Source organism: Prorops nasuta, unplaced genomic scaffold (genome assembly GCF_024137725.1).
Source record: "Prorops nasuta isolate Cenicafe-Biocafe unplaced genomic scaffold, Cenicafe_Pnas_1.2 PNAS00002, whole genome shotgun sequence".
NCBI lineage: Eukaryota > Metazoa > Arthropoda > Insecta > Hymenoptera > Bethylidae > Prorops > Prorops nasuta.
The window spans coordinates 11057915-11084902 of NW_027116799.1; the positions used below are offsets into that span (position 1 = coordinate 11057915).

General features: G+C 36.0%; 4 protein-coding genes across 4 annotated transcripts; 2 read left to right on the forward strand and 2 right to left on the reverse strand.

Annotated features, from left to right (window-relative positions):
* The first annotated feature begins 328 nt into the window (after window positions 1-328).
* On the forward strand, window positions 329-17024 carry SamDC (S-adenosylmethionine decarboxylase). The gene is made up of 7 exons (XM_066744046.1): window positions 329-503; window positions 826-987; window positions 3365-3451; window positions 14632-14758; window positions 15931-16033; window positions 16291-16574; window positions 16722-17024. Exons 2-7 carry the CDS (start codon window positions 860-862, stop codon window positions 17022-17024), a joined length of 1032 nt encoding a protein of 343 aa, XP_066600143.1. The 5' UTR covers window positions 329-503; window positions 826-859.
* A 6-nt stretch (window positions 17025-17030) lies between these two features.
* On the forward strand, window positions 17031-20952 carry LOC136783781 (uncharacterized). Its single transcript, XM_066744055.1, has one exon. The coding sequence runs from the start codon at window positions 17031-17033 to the stop codon at window positions 18009-18011; it is 981 nt and encodes a 326-aa protein (XP_066600152.1). The 3' UTR covers window positions 18012-20952.
* LOC136783796 (transmembrane inner ear expressed protein) lies at window positions 18261-21978 on the reverse strand. Its single transcript, XM_066744065.1, has 2 exons — window positions 21380-21978; window positions 18261-21297 (listed from the first exon to the last, which is right to left on the reverse strand). The coding sequence occupies exons 1-2, from the start codon at window positions 21717-21719 to the stop codon at window positions 21131-21133; spliced, it is 507 nt and encodes a 168-aa protein (XP_066600162.1). The 5' UTR covers window positions 21720-21978; the 3' UTR covers window positions 18261-21130.
* A 131-nt stretch (window positions 21979-22109) lies between these two features.
* Arpc2 (Actin-related protein 2/3 complex, subunit 2) lies at window positions 22110-24957 on the reverse strand. The gene is made up of 7 exons (XM_066744060.1): window positions 24627-24957; window positions 24153-24246; window positions 23987-24086; window positions 23707-23914; window positions 23418-23638; window positions 23147-23348; window positions 22110-23073 (listed from the first exon to the last, which is right to left on the reverse strand). Exons 1-7 carry the CDS (start codon window positions 24698-24700, stop codon window positions 23046-23048), a joined length of 927 nt encoding a protein of 308 aa, XP_066600157.1. The 5' UTR covers window positions 24701-24957; the 3' UTR covers window positions 22110-23045.
* Between the last annotated feature and the right edge of the window lie 2031 nt (window positions 24958-26988).

The following is a 26988-nucleotide window of genomic DNA, read 5'->3' on the forward strand; positions in this document are numbered from 1 at the left end:
TTTAAAGATAAGAAGTTCGAGAAAAAAACGGGATACGAAGAAATAAAGAGAGTGAGGATGGGTCCTACAGGAATGATTAAAGATATTTATTCATATATACTACATGATGAAAGAAGATGGAATATAAGGGGGGGGGGGGGGAGAGAGCAGAAACAGATGTAGGTGGAAGGTTGAAGAGGGAGAGAAGTGTCGGGCGGGATTGCAGAAAGCGGGGGAAAGGCTTTGGAGGGGAGAGATTGTACGGAGGGGAAAATTCGGACATGTAACGAAAAGAATGGGAGGGAGGGGGGTTCAGGAAGTATATCGGAAGGGGAATGAAACACAAGCGTAATCTAGGCCTAATGTAGGGGAAAGGAGGGTTCAATGAAAAGGATAGAAGAAATTGGCATTGGTATAAAAGAGAAGTTCGGACGAAATGCCAGGCGCGAGCCGAGCCACTGCCGTTCATGACGACTACAGCCACACCAGCACGCATTATCGCATAACGCACGCAATATCAGTCAGTGAGTAGTCAGTAGAGTGTAATAGCTGAACACTGTATGAGAATTGAGACCTGTGAGAGTTGAGTACTCCGCCGAGTCCTCCTCCTCCTCCAGCGGCCAACCAGTCAGCCAGCCAACCTCTTCCCCGATTCCCTCACTCACTTGACTCTGTCCCTCAACTCTCCTCACTGCTCAGCTCAGCTTGGCTGAGGCTCAGCTCAGCTCAGTGAAGCAAAGTTCAGCGTGGAGATCAGTTGATGTTATCGTTGGCTCGGCACAGAGCCGGAGATTCCCAGTTGGAAGCTCGAGCGTAATTAAACTATATATTTCTTCTGCACCTTAGAATCGTACGAGTGAAAATTTGCAAGAGTTAAAAAATGGCAACGACCAAAGAAACCGCGGACAGCGTACAATTTTTCGAGGGCGTGGAGAAACTCTTAGAGATTTGGTTCACCAGCAGTAATGATAAGGATAGGCTGCAGGGAGATCTTCGTATGATTCCCCGGTAAGTATATTTTTGTGACGAACAATATCAGTTGTTCTCTGTGAAAGATTAGGTGAAATTTGCATGAAGTAACAAGATTCTACGAGAGTGCAGAAAAGAAAATGTGGAATTTCATGGAAATTCTTGGATCCCCCGTAGTGTTGGCTTATTGATCGATGACGATTCGGCGAGAAACGGGGATGTCAAAGCTTACCGTTCTTCGCCTCCTGGTGAATCTCATATAACCCATTGGTGAATTCGCCTTTAATCACTTTATTAGACTGACACGTGAAACGCACGTCCGTCTGTCAAAGAACCGGCAAATACCGGCAAGCCATGAGAGATAACTTGGTTTCATTTCTTCTTAACCTAACATTTCTGACGCAAAACATTCTCGACTACTCTCGGTGTGCGCATTGACAGTCTAAATTCTCTATGAAATATTAAAATTTATCTTTCCTCATCTCTTTCCCTTTACCTCTCTTTTATTTTTATTGTGAAAATGTATTCGTAATTTTTACTTGAATCTTCTCGTTTCACCTTGTATCACGTATATCTTACACATTCTCGCCAATAGCTCTCTCTCTCTCTCTCTCTCTCTCTTAACCTAACATTTCCAACCAAAAGAAACTGACAATTTTTTGATAAAAATACACTGACAGCGCAAGTCCCCAGTCGAAACTCAAAATTAGATTCTTCTTTAATATCTTTAAGGATAGTTTTATAATGAATTCTGCATACGGGTTGACGAAAAATTCAATGCTAAAATTTGCGTTCGCTTTCAGCTGGGCTGCCATTGAAACTGCGTAGGTCGGGTAAAGCAATCGATTTCTTTAACGTAATACTAAGTACGATTCATGATTTATATGAGAATTTAGTAAATAGGCTTCGGTAAAAGGAACTTGTTGAATTTAGCATTGACAAATCAGTCATGTTGTTGCCTAAATATTTTTCTTTTATTTTTTAACATTTAATTTATTAAAGGGAGTCGAATTTTTTAGTCTACATTGGATTTTATCGGAGCTCTCCATTAAACCATACAAACTACGTATGGGTCATATTTTCCAAGGATGGATTTTCGCTATCTTCTCGTTTGACCGTATTCCTTTCTGTATATATACAGTATCTTCATTAGAAAGCGCTTTCCACGAATAACGTTATGCTTTATGCTTAAGTCTACCATGCTTTTTAATGCTTTATGAAAAAAAAGCACTATTGAAGAAACAATCTGCGAGAAATAAAAATTTATGCAGACTGTCATAATTTTTTTAAGGCAGCAACAATAATTGCTGCTGCAAAAAGCGTTGGAATACTTAAAGTAACTCACTCGAGTTAATCATTACTGATTATATCGACAATGTGTGTGACGTTATTAATAGTAATTTAGTCGTTTGCAAAAGTTCTTTTCTGATAACTATTACTCTGTCGCATTAAGAATTTGGCTTTATAATTAGATAATTGACCCAGGTGTTGATATTAACATAGGTGCCAGCAGTTAAAATGTAGAAAATGTCCGAAAGCATAGGTGCAAATTGACGTGTATCTCCGTTAACCATTATCGTTATGAAAATTTTACATAAAACCTTTCTTCCAATGCAAGTGATGAGACGCTTGCAAGAGTTGGTATATATGACAAATTTTAATATCTTTTGAAGATACGGAGGTACGTGTCTTTGCGTCTAATATGCTCTCCGGGCCTCCGGGTCACTCTCTGGAGACGCTTTTCTGTCATGTTTATATATATATTATCTTTCTAATTATACAATAAGGCAATTGTTTATCAGCAATACATCAAACTGAAACTTGTCCAGTTTGTAATTTTGAAATGTTGACGAATAAAAGACTAAGGAGATCCTCACAACTATATTGTTCCGAGTGAAATATTGCATGTTTCATGTGTGGCTTATTTGTTTGAAAGAGTAGACTGTAAATAACATTTGGGACGGACGTACATCGATCTCCAATGGAATTTTCGACGAAAGGAAAGATTCCGCGAAGAGTCGCAATATTGTCATTGGTTGTAACTGGAATCTCACTAGACGTTTTTGCGCCTGATGAGACATCGGTGTTTACAATGCTCGAGTTTGCACGAGAGAAGGAAGCTCGATAAATTGTTAGGTTAGCTGCAGTGTTAGCACTTGCACTTTATTCCTCTCGAACGAAAAATATTTCACTCTTTGACTGTTGTTCGTTTCTGCCGATCAAGCTGAATGAATTGTTTTTCCAAGAAATCTCGACACGATCGATTATGGGAATTAAATCAATTGATATATACATATATGGGGAAAAAAAGAAAAAGAAGGCATTGCACGCAAGTACAATGCTATCGCGGTTAGCTTTCATTAGCGAGTATAAAACGATGTAATCTCTCAAGTTGACGAAGAATGTTGCTTTTCAGGAAAAAATGGGAGTCATTGCTGAAGATCGTTCGATGCGAAATAATCAGTTTTTGCCGTAGCGACCAAATCGATGCCTACGTTTTAAGGTAATGAATTTTTCACATAATTCATTATTTCTATTATCCATATTTTTTTTAGATAATGTGCAATTAGCTTATCGTATAATCACTCACGCGTGTCATCGAGCGTCTCGCACGCACACACACTATACGGTGTTACCGTATATAATTAAACAATTTGCGCTTGACGATATTCCACGAGCAGGTGAAATTATTTTTAATGGTTAAGATTACTATAAATACGTCAATTCTCACATGCGCCCTATCATTATACTGTATAGTTTTTTTAATTATTTTATTATTCTCTTGATAGTCATAAGATAAGTATTATATGTATATATATATATATAATATAATTGATTACATGTAACCAGCATGATGTGTGAATAAACGTTATTATCTCATAATTTTCATTTAGAATTATTTTACGCTAATCTCATACGAACCAGACTCGAGGAAATACGTTGGTCGGTTTGAAAAGAAGAAATTCAAAAATCTACTGTTTAATCTTCCTCGGATGCTAAAAATTCCAAACAAACTGTCATAGACCACCAGCCTCTTTTCATCGATTTTGCTCGTTCGTTCGGTCGTTTGGTTTGGCCGGCCGGCCGGCAAGACTCGCGCGCGAAGGATACAAAACACAACAACAGTACTGCACTACTTGCGTACAAAGATTCGATGAAATTTTCATAAACAGTATGCATCTTAGAGCTCGGCCTCGTTGTAAAATCTCCGTATCCTTTTCATTCCCTATCTCTCCAAGACCTATGCCTATACACGACTCTCTTCACCGCAGCACCGTGAACGCGTCGACGCTGAGCGATGCGCTTTCCGTATATCTTCCAAGTTTCGCCATGCTTGTGTATGTGTGTACGCGCGCTTGCAACACGTCAAATTTACAACGTCTCTGAAGTACATTCTCTGATACTCGCATTCCATTCTCGCGTTGATCAAAATAAACAGAAACGTCAACATGAAATTAAGAAGGAACAAAGAAAAATTCGTCTTTTCTTTTTTCTTCGTAACATTCAAACTATATATATTTATATGTGTACGTAGATGCAAAGAAAAGCTCGTTCAACTATATTTTATTAGAGAATCCTTTCTCTCTCGACACTGCAAATACAATTTTCCCGTTGCAAAGATAAATCTCAGGCGCGTTGGGAATAATTATTAATTACCCCTATACATATATATATATATATATAATCCTTTTTAAGAGATTCCTTCGTGCTTTTCGCAGATTATTGCAATCGAATCGAACGATTATTTTGATTGATCGAGCAGTTTGAAAACCTACCGAATATTTCGCCCGTGGATCCAGCGAAAAATTGATCATCGATCCGTTGTGCCATAGATAATTTTACGTTCGACGTTATTATCATATCAATTATTATTACCAAAAAAGCTCAGCATCGTTTGCGTAGTCGGATCGACGATAAGTGATCGACTCTCTCTCTCCCACTCTTATTTTTTTCCTTCGTTTAATCGGCTGCGTCTGGAACTCGGCTCGGTGGGTGACCGATATTTAATCATAATCGATAACAGCAGATAATTCCACAATCAGTTTTTCACTCTTACGTCATTTTACGGTAACTCTATATATATATATATATATAGTGTCATCGCTGCTTATCAGGCGCGTCCCTCCTTGAATTCCCTTCGCTTAACGCGTGTGGATCGAGATTAACACCAAACTATAACGCTTCTTTAAAAATTAATAGCATTATTTTTTTTATTCCATTCGCATTGATTTTGATCGATCAACTGGCCACTGTTTGTTTAATAATTCAATGATCGAACTAGAGTGGGGGATGATTGATATGCGTGAAATGATTTGGGAGTCGTCAATCGGGTCGGATCCGCTCCGCAGACGCGTCGAGCAAGACTTGGAGTGATTGAAGAGTTTCAGCGATTTAAGGGTGAACACCACTTTGACGCGCTTAAAAATGGATATAGAAATAACATTGTTTATTTTAACGCAGTTTATAGATATATGTAAAATAATTTTTATTTCAGTCAAATGCAACATAATTTTATGAATAATTGCAAATGGGTAGAGTTGCGAGCCGTGAATTATGGCTAGCTGTTTGAAAATCGTCGATGGTGGAGCTTTTTTCTCTGAGGCATCGTTTGAAAAATATAAAAAATACATTTCTTCTTATTCAGAAAGGTGCTGGCTTGAAATGTAGCAGAGGGAAAAATTGAGTAAAAGAAATATATGAAAGTGACGATGGTTAAAAAAGAATCAAATTTTAATAAAGAATGTCGAGTATTAAAATGTTATAAAAAATTAGTGGAACATTCGATCAAGAGAATTCTGTGCTACATTGTACAGTTAATGTTATAAAGAATATATGGTAAAAATTTCAAATAAATATTGGTTGGATAGAGTTGGACGTATCTTGCCCTTGTACCACTTTGAAAAAAGTAGTTTTGAGGGAAAAGCATATATCGTCTCGCTAAACCTGTGATGTTGCAGCAGCCCTGTAGCAGGGTTGCTCGCTTGGTTAAAGTCGCTGTACAATTGTGGAACTAGTTGAAATTTTCAAGGCGCGGTCTTCCCCTTTAATTATTGTTGCAGTACGTTGTATGTGGATAGTCATATAGGGGAAGCCCGGGCAAAGCGGGTCACTGTCCTTACACTTTTATTTAAACAATAAGTGTTAATATTTTGATTTGGTGATATTGATACAACAGTTATGAATGTAAATTAGTAGCATTTCGTCGGCAGAGACGTATTCTATAAAAGTAGTGTCAATTAAATCAGTTTTGTTGACGCCGATAAAAATTTTAAAGGTTAGTTTTTTCTAGATCATTTAAAAAGTATTATAATTATCTCTTTATTCTTGATACTATTTCGAACCAGCGTTATTTAGCTTTAAAATAATATGCGAAAATATTGTTTTGGATAATTTTCTTAAAAGTTATAATTATTTAACTAAAAAGTGTACTCTCGGGCAAAGCGGGCCGGGCAAAGCGGGTCAAGTAAATTGATAGCTTTTTTGTTGAATAATTTACAGATGGTGAATAAATACCAAAGGAAAAAACAAATCAGGCGTCTTGGAGTCAAGACATAATGCAAAAGGCAATGGACGAAAGTAAAAAAGTTCTATTAGAACCGCCTCAAGAAAATATAATATAAATTACCCATGCAGCATATTTGACTAAACGTTGTCTTATAGACTTCTTTTAGTCATCCAATTGACTAAAAGACACCTAAAAGTTGTCTTAAAGCTACTAGGTGCTCTATGGGTACTCCACTTTACAAAGATATATCAAAAAAGGGAACTTGTGAAAAAAAGCTCGGTAGATTTCATAGGGTATTCAATGACGCTGAAGAAATTGAATTGTTGAAATATGCGTTGCAAATTACTCTGGTCGAGGATCTTATTTTTGTAATTTTTGCCAAGAATGAAATTAAACTTAGAAACTTCGTTCAATAATATACTTCATGTTACTGTTAATATTCCATTAACTTAAAATTTGGTAAAATAATTATAATATAAAGTCAAATATTCAAATTTGTTTTTTTTTTATGTATCTAATAACATTTGTATGGTTTATTATAGCGGTAATCCGCTTTGCCCAAAAGACTGACCCGCTTTAGGCCTACTTATGGGGCAAAGCGGGTTAAAAACACTTTTTTTATTCTTCGCATAAACAAAAATTATGAAATTAAATGTTGTTGATTGTTTTATTACTTTGTAGTCAGATAATTACCCTGACTAATGACACCGAGAATGTTTGATTATCAATTAAAAACGCAGTTTTCTTGATCTACAAAGCTTAAGTGGCCCGCTTTGGGCTACCTTCCCCTATATATATATATACTTATAATCAGAGTGTCTTTGGCGATCCCAAATAATTCCCTTCTCTCCGATGCGAATTTCACCTAGAAGTGAGAAAAAATAGAGTAGTATGGTCGGGTGAAATAATTGAGATCGCTGATGGGTTGGACAAAGCAACATTGTTAGCCTAAAATGTAAAATGGTGTGTAACTGTTGAATGGAATAAAGTGATGCATATATGTATGCATGTAACCAAAAAGTGTGCAACGTGGCGGTTGAAGGATACACAGCTTAGCAATTTTTCTAACGACGAAACAGCAAATGATTTTTAATCCAGTTATTTCATTACAAAATTTTTTTTACGCAATCATTTTTAATGATATATTAAAAGTGCTGCTAATTTTGCATCATGCATTTTAGCCGAATAACCTTCGATCAATGTTCATTATAAATATCATTTATTCTTAATTGATTTTAATCGTGCACAACGTGTAATAAATATTAAATTGATAAAAATATAAAATTTTCGAGTGCTATAGTCGAGTGTACAACGTGCGAAGTGTGTGAACTACTTTTATCTCGTTGTTTAGGACAGGAGGCTGCGTGTGTGAAACGACGAGTTTGTGCATCCGTGCATATTCAATTCGATTCCTTTAAAATTATCGAGCGACGCCAGTTGAAGCTTTCCACTATATATATGTACAGATATGTTGAATTATATTCCAATTGTGGACGAAACAGGTGTGCGCGTGCTTTCTCAACTACATTCACTTTTTCAATTGTTTCCGAATGAAGCAGCGTCTCGAGACGATGTTGGGGTGATTGTCACGCGAAGAAATTCAGGGCTAGAAACCTCAGAATTTGAAGACAAAAAAGCGCTTTTTATGTTCGGGAGCTCGAAATGAAGATACTCCCAAGTAAAACTAGATAAATTATATATATGATAATTTATATCACCTTCACATGCATGGTATTGGCGTCTACCTAGGATGATTACTGCTTTTTTATCTTCAAACTCTGAGGTTCCTAACCCTGATTTTTTCCATCTCGCACCGGCCCTTACACTCTCCACTCGTTCGATTATTCTCCGCCAATTCAACGGAAGAAGCTCATTTTTCAACTGTTTTCTAAGAAACAAACAATAAAGAGTATACTATGTAGTATCGACGAGTATCAGAGCCGGTATCACTTGAAGTCAGGCGAGCCTCGTATCCAACATACAGATAGAATTCCCTTATAGCCGGACAGCACCTATATATAGTATCAGACACATACAGTATCTCCGTATAAATAAGTAAAAACGAAAAAATGCCTACACAGTAAGGATAAAGGAGGAGAATAATACACATGTACTTCGCGAAACGCTATTATTTTATCATATTAACGAAAGGACAGCCATTAATTGCGATGATACTTCTATAGTAGTTGGATTGTACGGCATAATATTCATTTCCCCGAATAATTAAATAAACACAGCGAATCATATTAACATTTGCTGTTCTAAGAAGCAAATTTTATTAGTATTATTACAGTAAAACTTAAAGTTCATTCAAGCATCGAAACTATCTGTTTTTTATTTTTTATTGTGTATTTAGATCCTCTGGGATTTTATTATTAAGCATAAAAATATGAAGAAAAGAAAATTTTTAGATTGAAAAAAATATTAATAATAAAATAGCTTGTGTAATCTGCCTAAAGACGAATGACGAAGATTGGAATCGATGTTCGAATTGTGAAGAATGGGCCACTGATATTTCGGAGTCATTTAGTGTTTATATTTGTGACGAATGTAAATTTTATTAAGCCTATTCAAATTTAGATTTTTTTCAATTTTTCCGGTACAAGGGGACATACTTTGTTTTTACTAAATTTTTTACCAAAAGTTTATCGTTGCTAATTATTAATATAGATCGAATATTAATAAAACTTTCTTCATATATATGTGTTCGTAGGTTCTTTGACTAATAATTAAAAAAAAAAGAAAATTCTTTTTCCAATTTTTTTGCCGAGCTATTCTTTAAATTGCTTAAGTGTTCGGTTTTAGGAGACTTCCCCCTAAGAAGCAAAATTCTGTAAAATTGCCAATAAAAATGTGCACTTACAGATTTTAGCAGTTACATTCGATATGCAATGAGGCTTGTCAGTTTTTTCAATTGATACCGTCCCTTATTCTATTGTATACGTATAGGGGAGAGTAATCTAATTCCAAGCATTTTTATAATATAAGACCATCCATTCAACTTGTAAGCCATATATTTGTATATATATAAAATACTTATAATTGCGAACACATTAGAAAAGTCTAATGCACAACAGTCCACCACTTGGATCGTTTCGTCTCGAGCATTTTTTCTATAATCATTGCAATGCGATAAAATGTTGAATCGGCGGCAATTGTAAGGAGCAGTCCTACACTGCGCAGTGCTTTCAAGCAAGAAACGAGATATTTATTGTTGCATATACAGGGTGTCTTGCGTAAGACGCCTTAGAGTATAGATACAAAATGACGCGTATTTCTGTAACTGTAAAAGATATTAAATTTTTACATAGGACCTTTTCGAAACCTCTTGTAATTTACCTTCAAAAAGGTCATATGCAAAAATTGAATATCTTTTATAGTTAAATAGATACGCGTCATTTTGTATCCATGCTCTGGGTCGGCTTACGCAAAACACACTGTATATATGTCTAGAATGCAAATTTCTTTTTATTCAAATGATATTTTAATTAATACAGGCGCAAACGATCAATATAGTACCACGTGCAATTTGTTGCATTCAATCTCACATATATGTTTCAAAATTGTAGCATTACCGATTTTGCAATTGTAACATACCTGCAATTCTTATATAGTGTATGGATATAAAAGCAATTGATGATACTTCGATAAACCGGGTATGTTATCTAAAGGTTAACAATGCATTAAGAAGTGACATTTACTTGTAAATAAACAAAATAATCACGACTGACTGTTTCATGAAAATAATACTCTTTTTATTCACAATAATATTATTTCTTGTAATATTTGAATATTTAATTTATCAGTATTCTACTTATTGCAATATGCAAAGAATTCTTGTTAGCGTAACAAAAGAATCCACCATTTCCCTATTCAATTAGCACGTTATAAACGACACCAATTTATTTGTTACAATTAAAAACACCAGTTACAAAAAATACTGCATATTAAAATTTCGTCAACATAATTTTATGTTTTGAAATCGCTCGACCTTGAACAATTTACTGGAATAAATGACGATTCTCACAATGTTTTAAATTTTAATATTTACACAATAGTAATTAAGCAATTCGATGTTAAATAACAACAAAAAATACTTTATACAAAAGAGTGGAGAAAACTTATTTTCTCATTTCTACAAACAATGCAGGCTTAGCATTGGCAGCTTTAAACTATTGCAACTACAGCGTCTTGTAGTATTTATCGATCGAAGAAAGGTACTGCGAACCATCTTAAATTTCATTAACTGACGGAACGACAAATTTGACAATGTTTCAATTGACACGTTTTACAATTGATATACAGTTTACAAGGCACATTTTGTACTCCGACCGATTCTTCAATTAAAAAGCGTGGCAAGTTAGTGCTTTAAACTCTGCTTTGAAAAAATCATACATTAAAGCCAATTATTCAAAATCTGTTTTGCACTTCGTTCGATCCTTTGGATTATTGTTAGGCCAATGTCATTGGTGTGTACCAATCGATTCAGAATAACGAGAGTTTATTTTTACATACCTATATAATCAACAAGAATTTTACAATTACGAAAAATCACTATTTTATTTATCAAAATCTTTTGCGCAATGTAATCCGTGTGAATTATATTTTCAATATTTGAATAAAACCAATTGAATTATTGAACGTTTAAATCCATCTTAATTAAACGCGCAGTTTGTTTGGTGGGACTGAATTAGAGCAAGATATTTGCAATTTTTCGCTACTTCAAATAAATTTTCCAGTAGAAACGATCGGCAGGACTCGTGTTTGGAATGTTGTTATGTTACTTATAAAAGAGTCGTACTTTTAATTTAAAAATTGCTTGTATTTTTGTCTATCGCCAATTATACTCGGTTTACTTTTAAATGGGTGATGCATTTTGGCAGATTTCCACATTATACATGACCACCATTTTCAAACGGTTATTATTCGAAAATTAGCCAGTCTATATTTTTCCAAAAACTCCATTCTATATGTTGGATATTTATAAGTAATATACTAAATGTCCACATTTTATCTTTTCAAATCACTCGCGTGGCTCGATAAGCTAAAATGAAAGAATAATGGTTTCTTGATTTAAAGTGCCTTCGCCCAAAAGTCGACATATCAGTCAGTCGGTGGAAAAATCGATGCTTCGCACTCTATTAAATTCTTGCATTTAAAATCAGGGAGTAAATGGTTCAGGCGTTGAATTTTTCGGGAAAATCAGTACGAGCCAGTTGTGCTCTATCCACTCGAAAAATCTGTCTTTTTTATTCTTTGTAATTATCGGATTACAGATAATAAGTTGAAATGCTGTACGAGGTGCTTTTGAAAATAAAACAAGAAAAACCATGTATCGGTAAAACAGTATAGAAACACGTGTATGCGTCGCACTGCGTTCAATTCTGAAAACAAAGAAGATGATCACGTGCTTTTTTTTAAACTGTTTTGGAGAAAAGTGACATTAACCGGTTAATTGTGCTGTCGTCTCGAGAAAATTCTACACTCGATAAATTATTAGAATACTGATAACAACAAGTTGATAAAACGAGCTTCTTTGAAGAAAGAGTAGATGGTATTATCCAGCAGAATAATCTGTATTTTGCACTGGTTTAATTTTTAAAGTACACTTTAAAATATTCGTGTTTTTCGATATTGATATATAAAAATTTCTAACTGTCGCTCGTATGAGAAAAATTAATGTAGAACAATGATACTTTATAAAAAATCTAGTTTGCGCTTGGTTGAGTCGTTGAATGAGTGAATAACGAGTGAAAGTTTCGTCAAGCTGATTTTTCATCCATTAGAAAAATATATATGATTTGCAGTGGGTTTATAATTATGAAATTATAGAAAATGAGACAAGTTGTGGTGATGTTTGAAGTTTGTTCGGTAGTAAAACTGTGTTAGAGGGAAAAGGGGTATTTATTAGCCAGTTATACCATCGACTGGAGGAATCGCGTGCGTACTTGAACTTGGTCTTGCAGCCGTGTTCCATTGGTTTATTCGCTTTCCGCGCGCGACAGGCAGTTGATGCAGCTCGGTGCAGCCGGTTGCCGGTATATAGGCGAGCATCCTTCCTTCGTTCCATCAATTCCCACCACGTGTTTTGCCAGATTTGACATGTATATGTCACGACACACACATCTGGCCATCAATTTATTCCCAAACACTCTTCAACCTTCTCCAATAAGCCACCACTGCCAATTAATTGAATTAAACAAAATTAATTTTCGCGCAACTCTCTCTCTCTTTTAATATTTTTTTTTTTCTCTATAAAAATCATTAATTTTCACTCGCTCAATTCTTTCCACCAGTGTCGTGTTATTTGCTTGCGAGAAATTCGATCAATTTTAATAAGAGATTTTCTTCAACATATATATATATATATATATATAGTAAAAGAAACGTATTTGAGACACGCAGAAATTTCAGTTATCTGCCAAAGACCTTTGAGACGAAACTCACTCGGTCCAAGTTTCTGCACAGCAGCTTTCTCCAAATTGCTTTATTAACATTTATCTGTGGACAATTCAATAGGTCATTTTGCCTTATCTTGCCTTCCCGAACCTTCCTTCCACAAAATTCCAATTTACTGATTCATGGCTTATCTCTTACAGGAAATAATCTCTACGGGCGTCGTTCATTTTATTTTTGCTACTCGTCAAAGGCTTAGATAACAATTGCTTCTCAAACAAATTCATTTTTTACTCCCACATGCAATTAACAAGAGGATCGTGCTTCTATTTATTATTAAACAGACCTATACATATATACCTATAATGTATATCATTGAATACACCATTGGTAAATTTCTCGTTATTCGATTGAAAGTGGAGAAGAAACTGAATGAATTTTTACCAAATTTTCTGTGACTAATTCTTTTTTTTTTCCTTCAAGAAAATGCTTTACGCACACACACACATATCTTATATTCAAAGGCTATCTTCGATCTTCTCTAGACATTGACCCAAGATTTCCCGAAGAGTGCAAACATTCTGATAAGCTAAATCCACGAGGCTTGTAATAGCACGTTTTCAGTGAAAGCTATAGCGATAATAGAATTAACAGTTGGTGATAATACTATATAATTTCAGAATATTCTTGCCCTCTCGAAATTGTTCTCGCAAATAAGAATACGAGTATTCGCGGTGAATTAATACATTCATAGATTCATCGTTATACTCAGGTTTGTGTCTCCTTTTAAAATTCTTATCCGACCTCTCTCTCCCTCTCTCTTATCCTATTAGTCCCCAATCTTGGGACCTATGTACAATCTCGTAATTTTTAACATAATAATTTTACCGCATCAACGTGACAAGTTTCAACTAATAATGTGAAACAATTTACATTAGCGTTAGGTTATTGAATAATTGAAATGAAATTAATTGATAAATTGCTCCGACTTGGGATGTTCGTTAGAAACAGACAATTATCTTATATATATATATATATATCACGGTAGATCAAATCGCGCGCACAATAGGAATGATTTTGTTGCACGAATCGATGAGGAGCTTTCAGGTGAGGCTGACTCTTCCAGGAATGGGAGAAGTGGGTTTAAAGCTCGATATAGTACGGTTTATAACCCGTATCTAGCTAATACGTACACAAGTCAGACTCTAAAAATAATAACTCGCAGTGGAAGCCAAGTAAATATCTTTTAATAAGCTTCATACCTCGATGACCTTCGCATTGTTAGGGCTTTAGCGAAATTAAGAGAAACGATGCAAGGTGCATCTATGATCGATGGGAACACATTTACACTGGCGATGTGCTTGTGACGATGGATTATTCCTAGAGAGAGAGAGGGGGGGGGGGGGGGAGAGAATTGCGCGCATGCTGGACCAGGTATACATATACCATGTATATATATATATATATATATAACAGGGAGGAAAATGTCCTACACGTTTCACAATTTATCGATCGTTTTTCAGTGCGCCATTGAATTTGCTTCGTTTCCCTTTCTTCCGGCTAAAAATAAAACTAAAAATTGCATAAGATCTTGTAACGTCAGTTTTTTATGCTTTAATCACGATCCACGAGTTTCTCTCATCGAAGCAACATTTGGATCGTAGGAAATACGTAATTGTCGAAAGTCGAGAAGACTACGAGGAGAAAGATGGGAGAGACGCGTTGATTAACGGCGCAATTAGGGGATTGATGATTTAACGAGAAACTATTGTCATTTTCAGCGAGAGCAGCATGTTCTTGTCAAAGCGCAGACTAATCTTGAAAACTTGCGGTACGACCACTCCGCTTCAATGCTTGGAGGCTCTCCTGGCTCTGGTGGAACAGTACGCTGGATTTGACCAAGTTATGGTGAGTCTTCGAATCTATTGTCAATTAACAGACGCATCGATCAATTTTTTCGATCGGCGATCTAGATTACCAAAATTCCTTCAACGAGATAATCGAAAAGAGTCTTAGCGATCAAACGTATTCTATTGTTCATTGTGGTGAATTTTCAGGCTCCGTCGAGGATCGTGAAAATGCCCACTTTGTGCTATTGCGCGTTGAAAAATACAAGGAGACGTATAGATGAATAAAGAGGGTATATATGTATATAGGGATCATTCAAAAGAAAATTTAACCAATCAAAATATTCTATCGTTTCTCGAAGATTTGTCAGGCTCAATTAATCAAAATCGTGAAAATGTCCACTTTGTGCAATTGCGCGTTGAAAAAATCGAGGAGACGTATAGATAACTAAGAAGGTACAGGGATCATCCAAAAGAAAGTTTTACAAATCAGAAGTGTTCTATCTCGAAGATTTTTCAGGCTTGACTAATAAGAATCGTGAAAATGTCCACTTTGTGCAATTACACCTTGAAAAATAGGAGGATACGTATAGATGAATAAAGAGGATATATATATAGGAATCATTAAAAAGAAAATTTAACCAATCAAAAGTATTCTATCGTTTCTCGAAGAATTATCAAGCTCGACTAATAAGAATCGTGAAAATGTCCACTTTGTGTAATTGCGCGTTGAAAAATACGAGTATATACGTATATAGATAAATAAAGAGGGTAGAATATGCGTCATCCGGAGAAATTTGAAAATTTTGCTGCAAGTCCACCGAAAGGGGATTGCTTAGCTATACAAGTTGACCTAGTGCATGGATAAGTGACGTATCTATATATAGGAGAAACCTCTAGCGTACAGAATACATCTCTCTGCCTCTTGGTTTATTGATCTCTCTTAGCTATATAGTACGAACGCGCCACATGTAAACTCGCCAACCGTTTAAAACTACGCGTTCGAGGATCGTGTTCGATCGACGACAGAGTAAAGGGAAAATTGATGCATGGATCTTATATATATATATATGTATGTATATCTATCGTTTCGTTCATTATCAATTAGTCGTGCAACCCCCCCCCCCCCCCCATAGAACATATATAGATGTAATTACAACGATATTGGCCTGCTTGCAAAAGATGACGCAAATCCTATTCATCTCTGATAACTCTTTCCCCTTTTTTTTCTAGAACGTCTTCTACTCGAGGAAAAATTACAAGAGACCAGAGATGCAGATTTCACCCCATCAGGCGTTCGAGGAGGAAGTGGCTTTGTTGGATACTTTCTTTCCAGGTGAGATATATACCTGCGGGACCAATGAATATAGAATGTGCTAGAGGAGAGACGAGGTGGAACACTCGATCCCCTTTCGAGAAAAACAATTGCACAACATTAAGATTTTATACATATATTGTATATAAATAGGAAGAGTATAGGACAAAAGCTTTTGGTTGGAGGCAGTTTTCAGAAATCAATAAGAATTCATATATATATATATATATATATATATAGTTGTTGGTATAGTAGCATGATCGATGGTTTATTCGCAGATGGAGAGGCATACTGCTTGGGCTCGGTGGACAACGACTGCTGGTACTTGTACACTTTGAACAGAGAGAAACCTCTGGAGGAGGACACCGGGCCTGATCAAACAATCGAGATCCTAATGACCCATTTGGATCCAGACGTGATGGCTATTTTCACGAGGGACGTGTGCTCCTCGTCGGACGAAGCGACGCAAAAGTCCGGAATCGATAAGCTCATACCCAACATGAGCATAGACGACTTCCTATTCGAGCCTTGCGGATACTCGATGAACGGTCTCTCGAAAAATGTAAGCGTGGTCCGGATGAGGAGGAGATTTGCCCGAAGTTGCTTGGGACCAATCGCGTGCGAGGAATCTCTTTACGAAGAGCGTCCAGTTCGCACGTTCCCGCCATTTTCTCTTCCCCACTGATCCAACTAAATTGCGTGATTTCAGGGCAACTACATGACCATCCACATAACACCCGAGCCAGACTTCTCCTACGTCTCCTTCGAGAGCAACATCCCGGAGAGCTCCTACGACCAGGTGATACGCCGCGTGCTGAACACCTTCAAGCCAGGAAAATTCGTCGTGACGATCTTCGCGAACGAGCGATCCATAGCAGCCAGCTGTCCGCGCGATCTCGAGCAAACGGACCAGCTGAACTTCGATGGCGATTGGCTGCGTACGGACGTGCAGTACTGTCGCTTCAACAACTACGACCTGACATGCGCGTTCTATTCGAAATTCCCGAGCTGAGGGTTCATGGACGCTTCGTTCCTCCCTGTCGAATCAGGGAGCAACGAAGCGTTTAGCCCCCTCCCCCCCACTCCCCACACGAGGCAAATCACCGAGGATCGATCCAAATCGAAGGCCCCACCACCGGACACCGAGGACGCGACGGTCGCTCCTCCTCTCTGCGACGGCCCGCTCGACGATGCAACTGCCGACAGGAACAACAGGAACCACCCGAGCTCGCTCGGGGAGGACGATAGGAGGAATCCCCCCCTCTCCTCCTTCCCCTCCAGAGCCTTCCGCGAGCGGACCATCGACAAGAACCGCAACTCCACCGGAGAGGACCTGGATAACAGGTCAATACGCTCGGCATCCTCCCCCCAATTGGCAACGACCAAACCGATGACGCGGTCCAAGGTCTACAGGAAAGCGTCCCTGAAGAGCGGCATAGCCATGCAGAATCTCTCGCTGAAAGATTTTTGCAATGGCATGGATCGTCCGGGTACCAACGGCTCGACCCAGAATCATCATCGTCAGCAGCCTCGAATAATCCTCCTGGCGTCCAAGAGCAACGGGAGGCCGAGGAAATCCGACGGTCGGGCGTCCCTGAGGAGTGGCCCGAAACCGGAGCTCCAGCCCTCCGCCGCCATTCCCATCGATCCCAGCAGCCACCGGCCCCCACCACCCCCTCTACACCCTCCAACCGAGACCGGGACCGAGAAAGGGAAGGACCGATCGAGCCACCGCGAAGAACGCAACGACCACACTGACAAGTGGAACCTGGAGAACGTGCGCATAACTTGCAACCCGCTGTCCAATCCCTACCCGTACTCCACGCCTTGTCCGAAACCTACCAGCAACATCCTCCCGGAGGCGCAAGAAGAGGAACCCAAGAGCCGAAGTTGCGGCAGCTTCCTGCCGATACTCGCGCTCATTCCCCAAACGGTCATCAGTTTTCACTATCTCAGTCCGAAGATGAAGTTCTCGTGGTGGAGGAACAAAATTTCGTGAAGGCACGCGTAAGCAGCCATTCGCCCGAAGATTCTTCAAGAGTCTCAGCGCGTCGAATGCTCGATACCTTGGAAAACCTTTTACCTCGTAGTGCGAGTCTCCACTCTTCGTCGCTTGGCAGAACCCTATCAACCTTAGGCAAAAACCTCCATCTCTATTGTGTCTCTCTTATCCTGTCCTCACCCTCGCCCTCGTCCTGATTGTGCTCATAGAGGCTGTCGTGCAAAACGCATGCCGAGGTAGTCTTGATTCAGCGATCCGACACGTGCATCCTTTAGCAGTTATCGATGTCTCTCTCTCTCTATCCCCCCCCCCCCCCCCTCTGTATTGATTGCTATCCGATGAGACCGTCGACAACTTGCCAAATTTTTTTCTCCCTTTTCGATCCTCGAGGAACGTCCAATGTCCAATTGCGTGAAAACCTCTGCTCTTCAGCCGTTAAATACGTATTATACGCTCTTGTCTATTAGAACCCTTCTAGTCTAATCGTTACTTTCGCTAAATACGTAGCAGATAAAATTGCTAATTAAGCTTTGCACGCTCTACACAAATATTTATCCATATCTCTAAAACAACATTTAAAAACCCTGGAGGCTAGAAAATATATAGTATTTTCGTAAAGTAACATTGTTGAAAAGACTACTTAATGTTTACTTACAAATGGAATTATATTATATAATCACACCGAAAAGATGGCTATATATTTCTCATCGACGTTATATATACTGAGATAATCTATAGGTGCTAAAATGTAATAAAATATATAAAAATAAAATTACAAAAAAATATTTAAAAAAAAAACAAGCAAAAAAAGAAAACAGAAAAACAAGTTCATAGCTAAACTTTTGGCAATTTCGGCCAAACTTTGTAACGTTAAATTGTGAAAAAGGAAATGTGTCCCTTAAAATATTCATTTATGTCCTCGATGGTAATTCTCTCGTGACAAATCACAATTAGAGAGGGAAAAACGAGGTGAGAGATGGGTGAGATAATTTCTGATAAGAAACTTTTAAAACTGTGGATAAAAAAAAGATGATTTTCTTTTACACTTTAAGATATTGATTTTATTGTAAGATGCAGGGTCATGAAGATTGATAGAAAACACGTGGCATTATAGAAATATGTTTCTTTTAACCGTTGACTTTAAGCTTAAAATTCTTTTACATTTTTGTAAAAATGTAAAATGCTATTTCTTAAGTAGACAAAGAGACTGCTGAGAATTATTAATTATTTCTTTTATTACCGAAGAGCTAATAGGTAGAGAGATCGCTGATTATGGTGTTGGAGTTGTCACCAAATATTCATCCGTTTGCTTGATCTTGATTAGTCATTCCTGCCTGTGTGGGCGTGTGCGTGTGTGTGTGAGATATATAATATTATACGGACGTTGCGTATGTTGAGTAAACTTCCTGTTCCTTTTATTTGTCGAAATTTTTGTTTCTCACTGAGAAACGCCAAATCTGTAAAAAGAATTTGTACCAAACCTAGGAATAATGTTAGAAACTCGATTACTTATCGAAGGTGATAAAATAGGTACAAAGAGATGAGAAGACTTTTAACGGGAATCCGTATACCGACATTACAGAGCGAAAACTATTTCGCATGCAGCATCGTCATTTATTGACGGATTGTAAAGTTATTACAGGTTTTTGGAAATGCCAGAAGCTTATCTACTAAGTTACGTTAGGAAAATTAACAAAAAATGAAAAAAAAATTTTGGTTTAAATAAATATATTAACATTATTGAGAAACAACAATTAAATCGCAAAATCCCCCAACGTACTTTACTAGATAATGTTCATACGTTTCCAAGAAGTCCACAAAAATGCAAATCTGTCAAGAAATGACGATGCTGCATGCGAAATAAATAATGGAAGAATTTCGTGTGTTTTGGCGACTTCCCGAACACGAAATTCTTCCATTATTTATTTCGCATGCAGCATCGTCATTTCTTGACAGATTTGCATTTTTGTGGACTTCTTGGAAACGTATGAACATTATCTAGTAAAGTACGTTGGGGGATTTTGCGATTTAATTGTTGTTTCTCAATAATGTTAATATATTTATTTAAACAAAATTTTTTTTTCATTTTTTGTTAATTTTCCTAACGTAACTTAGTAGATAAGCTTCTGGCATTTCCAAAAACCTGTAATAACTTTACAATCCGTCAATAAATGACGATGCTGCATGCGAAATAGTTTTCGCTCTGTAATGTCGGTATACGGATTCCCGTTAAGTTTTCCTTTTATTTTCGTCCCTACTTTTTATTCATTTTCCCGTCTATCATTTCTCTTATTATAATTTGAAAAGGTTGTTTTTATGAAATTCTATAATTATACCATTATGTTTATTTCTGCATTTCTCTATCATTTATTTTATACCGTTTGATCAATAAACTTTTTTTTACACAAACATTTATTTTGTACTCTTCATTGGAGAAACTTCCATGCACATTGTGTATCAATTGGTTTCACCGAGTCTACATTACAGTATATCATAAGTGCATGCATTTCAAATTCTTTCTGTCGTTCTGCATTCTTTTAATCTTAGACACGGTGGTGAAATAAAATTAATGGTGCTCGAGCTCTCCAAATCTTTTCATTGTAAAACAAACCGAACGAAAAAAAAAAACAAAAAAAAAGATTAGTGAAGCACGATACACGTAAATTCTATGTAATTTTTCCCCATAACTGTTCTAGATAGATTATTATTAAATAATAAAATCAACTGTCCGATTAGTTGTACCAACCGAAGAATGATCGACGAGTCATTAAATGCAGTTGAATAACACTTGAAAGGATTAAAATAAAGTAGAGATAGTTGTAGCGCAAAGCGCATTCGACGAAAATATTGTACGTTGCTGTAGCTCACTATTGCATGCGAGGTGACTTAATTTATGTATCATACCTATACAATAAAGATTATATTTAGTCTACTTATATCTTACAGCATTCTCTTATTACCAAACACTATTTTTATAATCGATGACACGCAGTTATACATCCGTGATGAAATTCAAACGCACGTTTGGTACTTGTGAGTCTCTTGGAGAAGCAATAATATAGTATTTAGTTGAATATTTGATCCATGGAGCTGTCTCTCTCTCTCTCTTTCTCAAGCTACGCTATTGAAACTGGCGCGTCCTTTCCCAAATAGCGAGAATGCATTTTATTGAACATGCAACCGATTCTAGGCAAAAATCCAGCTGTTACAATTAAATTCTCTTCACTTTCGGCCTGTAAGCTTCGAGTCTCGTTCTCCAATTCCTCTTTAATTCTATCCAGTGCTGAAAAAAAAATGTTTAAAGAAAATCCTTTTTAACTATATACCCCGCAGAAAGATTTTTTGTATTATAAAGTTAAACTTACCCTTTCCCAGGTCCATATCATCCATTTCTGTGTTGTTAATCTTGGCCAACTTTCTCCTAAAATTTTTCGTCAACTTATTCCTCATATAATCAGCTTCGATCTCTTGCTTTGTTCTTGGGACTCTGAACCTGATGCAGCAGCACAAGGCAATGATGATTGTTAGTAGAACCGATAAGATTATCCCTGCGAGCTGCCAGACTCGAAAACCCGGCAGGGCCTCGTCCTCTAGCCATTCTTCGACTCCGGTCACCACACAGTCACCAGGACTTATAGCCACCTCGTCGACGGAGCAAGGTGACGAAGAAGTTGAAAATAAGCTAGAGGTTGTGCTCTCGTTCATCGTTTCAACTCTACAAATCTATTAAAAATTAATTGCAAATCAACTCCAATTATTCACTTCAAAAGGCACATTTTAAATTAATTTTCACTTATTGACAAACAGTTTTATGATATTTAAGTATGCTATAATACAAATTTCAATCTTCTCTGGCTTTGCTCCATTTTACCCGAAAGCTCCTCCAAAACTGAACTATGAAAGAATAATGGCTTGTAAGCACAATTCCAAAGGGTGTGGTCATTAATGGGAGCCCATCTGACACACCCTATTTTACACCCTTTTTTTTAACTAAAGCATATAAAAACAGATCAATACTAGAGCTATACGAATTATAAATAAATTGGCTTCAGCACAATGACAGATATTCCGACAGGTACAATCATTAACATTAGCTAGTGAGTATAACTAACCTTTTATTATTTCACAATAATTAGTAAATAGAAATAAAGAAATATAAATGAATACAAATACTTGTTACAAAAAACAGGGTTTTTTCTATATTAAGATCAATACTGCACCAGTCAGCGCACTATATAACAATTTTCATCTCATTCGGTTGTTTCTTAATTAACGGGATTCCTCGTACTGACATTGCGCAGCAAAACGCGTATTAACGATACGACGTTGTTTGGCGACCAATTTAAAATTTATAATATCCTTTCAGTGACATCGCCAACTGCTTTTCCCACTAAAATAATCGGATTTTCGAAAAAATGAAAAACCGAAAAGAAAAAAAACTCTATTTTCGTTAAAGAGACAGATATTAAAAAATTCATGTTTCTTTATTGTTTTTTCTTTTTTAAAAGCTTGACTATTTCATTGGAAAGCGCAGCTCTCGACGATGCTAAAATGATACGAGTCACGCATCAATCGTCGAATAATGTCATATTGTTAACACGGGTTTTCGATTTGGCACTGTAGTACGAGGGATCCCGTCGATATACATTTTATTGAAGCCGACTAAGGCTCTTAAGATATCAAACAGTAGATTTCCTAGGCATCGATTAAATGCAATTATAATCCGGAATGAGTGATGACGATTAAATTGGAGCTTTACCGAGATTGTATAAATTTGTAGAAATCAGTAACTATTTTATTTATCATCTAATGCCCCACAGCATAAACGATGTTTTCTTTATCTATAAATTTTTTGCGGAAAATTTAGAGACTAAAAGCTTAAAGCTTTCAAATCCTACAAGTTTCCACCCGGTTCGAAAAATTTCTTGCTAGAAGGTTGACGATCTCTAGCAAAACTATTAAATATGAAAATGAACATTCATTTCTCTCTTTACAGCTGATGTTGACACCGTAAGATTTATTAGCTATAATTCATTCTTTTCTGATAAACGTTCGTCCACTGAAACACACGGTTTTCATTAATTTTTCTTATTATTTAAAATCTCTTATTTATCAACTAAATTCATACGTACGTAATGGTTTTCTTCTCCGTATTTTTCGACTGCGCTCTCGCTCGATTCAGTACTTTTAAAAAGTCTGTAGTTTTGGTGCGCATCCGTGAATGAATATAAACTTTACTACACTTGATGTGGTAATGTAAATAATTTCGGAACATGTGAATTAAATCAATTGTATTGTCACGTGCTTCTCTATTTGTATGTCTGGGAAATAATACTGCAAGAATACATGAAGATGAATAAATTGCTTTAAAATAAATATGGCAAAAGGTTAATAAATAATTACCAAATGTTATGTATCCAACACAATCATTTACTTGTGCATCGGAGTCTTGTAACTCCAACGGTGGTTCACGGTGGTTAAACAATACTTGTGGGGCAGTTTGACTCGCACGTCTGCCCTCTTTCAGTTCTTGCAGAAACAATTTACCAATTATCATATCATCTTCATCCTTGAATAATGTACTGAAGACTACTGTCACTCTGTCGCTTTTCGCTTCCACATACCTAGACAATGCGTCTTTGTTAAAAGTATTATTCTAACAATAGCTGACAAACTAGAGTTGAATTCTTACATAGTCTCCTGATCTCTGTATTTAATAACAGCACGTTTCTGCAATTCAGTTCCTGGTAAATCATTATACTTTTCTTGGAAGTCAAAATATTTTTCAAACACACTAGCGAAACAATGCCTCTTGAGAAGACCTATTTTCCTCACTAATGGCTCATAGTCATCTGGTAAGGCTCCCTTTTTCAAATCAATCACTACTGATACACTAAATCCTTTATAATATATATAATGTTAGTTAATAGACAGTAATCTATCGATTTAATAAGGTTTTTCAAATAATTTACCAGTTTCTGGTTCAACAAGCATCAAGCCATATTCTCTCCTAAGTAACTCATCAGCACCATATTCTTGTAATTGTTTATAAAATTTGAGCAAGATACTTATCTAAATAAAAAAGAAAATTATTCTTTCAGGTATAAAAATCAGTTATAAATGACATTTAATACTCACTCTAAGCTTCGACTTTTCACCACTTATAGTGGAAACATGAAACAGTGCTCCATCAAAATCTGCTATAATAATATCCGTTGATTCTGGCTTGTGCCTAGAATATTCATAATCATTTAAAATAAATCTTGGTCTAGGCTGCCCGTTGATACTGGGCTATGCATTATAAGATTTCTAAATCACAATTAATTTTAGACATCAGTAACGCTAATTTTTAAGGCCCAGCTAATAAAGACTAGTGCAACGATTACCAGGCCAATGTAAGTTACAATGGTTTACCACCTTACACTACATATTAATCTTTAAGACTCAATTATAACATATTTAAATGGTGTTGAGGAATTAATTTGACCAGATGCAGAATGGAATTCGACTAACAGTAACAAATAAAATATATGGACACCGCCCAATCGCACAATACCCCGCCTCATACGAAAAACTAAAATTTGAGTATGATAAGTGAATTAGCTGTCTTACCCGGATAAGGCATTTTTAATTTTATTAGTCAGTATATCTTCTAGTATCCTATTGTGAATCTCGAGCAAGATCATTATCGTGTGCCTAGTATTTACTAATTACAATTTTATAGTACAATAATTAACAATTATCTATCGAATGATAAAACCATGTATACAATCCTAACTGATCGGGTCAAAATCTGACTAATTTCTAATCTCTTCATTCACTTTGACCAACTTTGACGCAGAATTTACTGTGGTGCACACATGCATGGTATAATAAGAAATACGAATATGTGAATCAACGAGAATTCAACGAATTTGACAGCGAATTTTCTGTCTCACTCCCTCTAGGCCTTCAAGGAGCGTTTGGAATGTGTACTCGGCATAAATCGGGTCTTTTCCTACATAACAGCGGAGCATAGGGGATTCGTGTTAGTTGACTATAGCACTCGGAATGATCGAATCTGAGAGAGCTGATTGGTCAATATTACATAGTATGTACCAACAGATAATAAGCCGTTACCAATAGTTGGATACAAAAAATGAGATTCATCCGCCATATTGGTGTGGAAAAATGTTTACACTGGCCTTCGGTAGGGGTCCAAGTCAAGGTTGCCAATCATACCTTCCTTAAAATAAGGAAGCAAAAAATCATATCTATGGACGTTTATTTTCAGGGATTAGATCCAGATCTCGGATCAAACTTACCGCAGTGTCGCAACTTACGAAAAAAAAATACTAGATCACCCTAGACTAATCCGGATCTAGTGATGAGGCTTTCGCGAGAGTGAATCCGGATCCAGATTTAAATAGAGTAATTAGGGCCTATTCAGGTGTGGAAATTTTAGCTGTCATTAGTGGCATTATTCTAATCAACAAAAGGTAAATATTAAATTTCATTTGTTTTGCTAAAGATAAAGAAAGAAGTATAATAATCATTAATAATTTTCACTTTTTATATAATATATTAATTTTCTTACATAATTTCTCTTAATAACATATTATTTACAGATTAAACAATGGATTATATGAATTTATGGAATACTTTATTTGAAAATAATGAGGAGGAAGATAATAATACATCATCTTCCTCCTCATTATTTTCAAATAAAATATTCCATAAATTCATATAATCCATTGTTTAATCTGTAAATAATATGTTATTAAGAGAAATTATGTAAGAAAATTAATATATTATATAAAAAGTGAAAATTATTAATGATTATTATACTTCTTTCTTTATCTTTAGCAAAACAAATTGGAAATTTAATATTTACCTTTTGTTGATTAGAATAATGCCACTAATGACAGCTAAAATTTCCACACCTGAATAGGCCCTAATTACTCTACTTAAATCTGGATCCGGATTCACTTCACTCTCGCGAAAGCCTCCTCACTAGATCCGGATTAGTTTAGGGTGATCTAGTATTTTTTTTTCGTAAGCTGCGACACTGTGGTAAGTCTGATCCGAGATCTGGATCTAATCCCTGAAAATAAACGTCCTAAATCTTCGTTACAGTTGCATATTGAAATATATACTACTCTACACTTTTTGGCCCCTCCTGGCAAGTAGTATGTATACAAAAATGATATAATAATTAATTATTTATTTACATTTTTTTAGTTGCCTAAATTATGCGACCTCAGTGCTTTATATTACCGCTTGATTACTTGTCGAATTTATAAGTGATTTCAATCCTTTATGTTGCCGCTATTTTTGTTTGGGATCAAATAATTACTTGTCGAATTTAAGTGATTTTTGTCTCTTTCCTTTTACATCAAAACTCAGTTAAATCTCAGTTATGTGACTCAGTTGAGTACAGTTTATGTTACTTAAATTGTATACAAATGAGTCGATCAGACTCACTTTAGGAGTAAAAGGAAAGCAACTTTTAATTCTTTGTGTTGCCGGTATTTTTGTTTGAGATTTATTTTGTGTAAATTTTTTTTTGATGGTATTTTATTGGTATTTTAATTTTTGTGGAGAGAAAGGACCAAATTACTTGCCGTTGTTTTTTACACGAAAGTGTTTTTTTTTGGGATCTTAGAGCTTTTTGTAATATGTGACAAAGATACATCTTAAAAATTTCTTTATGCAAATAATACAAAATGTAATGAAACTCTTAAAGAAAGAATGTGTATTCTAAAAATAAATTTTATTGGAAGGGAATATAAATTTAAATATATAAATAATTATATTGTTAACAATAATCAATTTTATTTAACAATATTAAAAAAGGAAAAGTACAACATTTTAAATACTACATTGAAAAATTATAGCTAAAAACAATGAAAAATTACATATCAACTTGTTATAAATAGTTTTGATGAAGAAAGATACAATAATTTTCTAAACAAAAAATATGTATTACGGGATT

Excerpts from the sequence above, each read along its gene's own strand:
- LOC136783781 (XM_066744055.1), top strand. The coding sequence starts at position 17,031 with ATGGACGCTTCGTTCCTCCCTGTCGAATCAGGGAGCAACGAAGCGTTT.
- LOC136783796 (XM_066744065.1), bottom strand. The coding sequence starts at position 21,719 with ATGAACGAGAGCACAACCTCTAGCTTATTTTCAACTTCTTCGTCACCT. Across the intron at positions 21,298-21,379 it reads TGATATGGACCTGGGAAAGG|CACTGGATAGAATTAAAGAG; the intron begins GTAAGTTTAACT and ends TTTTTTTTTCAG.
- Arpc2 (XM_066744060.1), bottom strand. The coding sequence starts at position 24,700 with ATGATCTTGCTCGAGATTCACAATAGGATACTAGAAGATATACTGACT. Across the intron at positions 23,349-23,417 it reads TGTTGGATACATAACATTTG|TATTATTTCCCAGACATACA; the intron begins GTAATTATTTAT and ends GTATTCTTGCAG. Across the intron at positions 23,074-23,146 it reads ACGGAGAAGAAAACCATTAC|TGGACGAACGTTTATCAGAA; the intron begins GTACGTATGAAT and ends CGTGTGTTTCAG.
- SamDC (XM_066744046.1), top strand. The coding sequence starts at position 860 with ATGGCAACGACCAAAGAAACCGCGGACAGCGTACAATTTTTCGAGGGC. Across the intron at positions 16,034-16,290 it reads GTTGGATACTTTCTTTCCAG|ATGGAGAGGCATACTGCTTG; the intron begins GTGAGATATATA and ends GTTTATTCGCAG. Across the intron at positions 16,575-16,721 it reads TGAACGGTCTCTCGAAAAAT|GGCAACTACATGACCATCCA; the intron begins GTAAGCGTGGTC and ends GCGTGATTTCAG.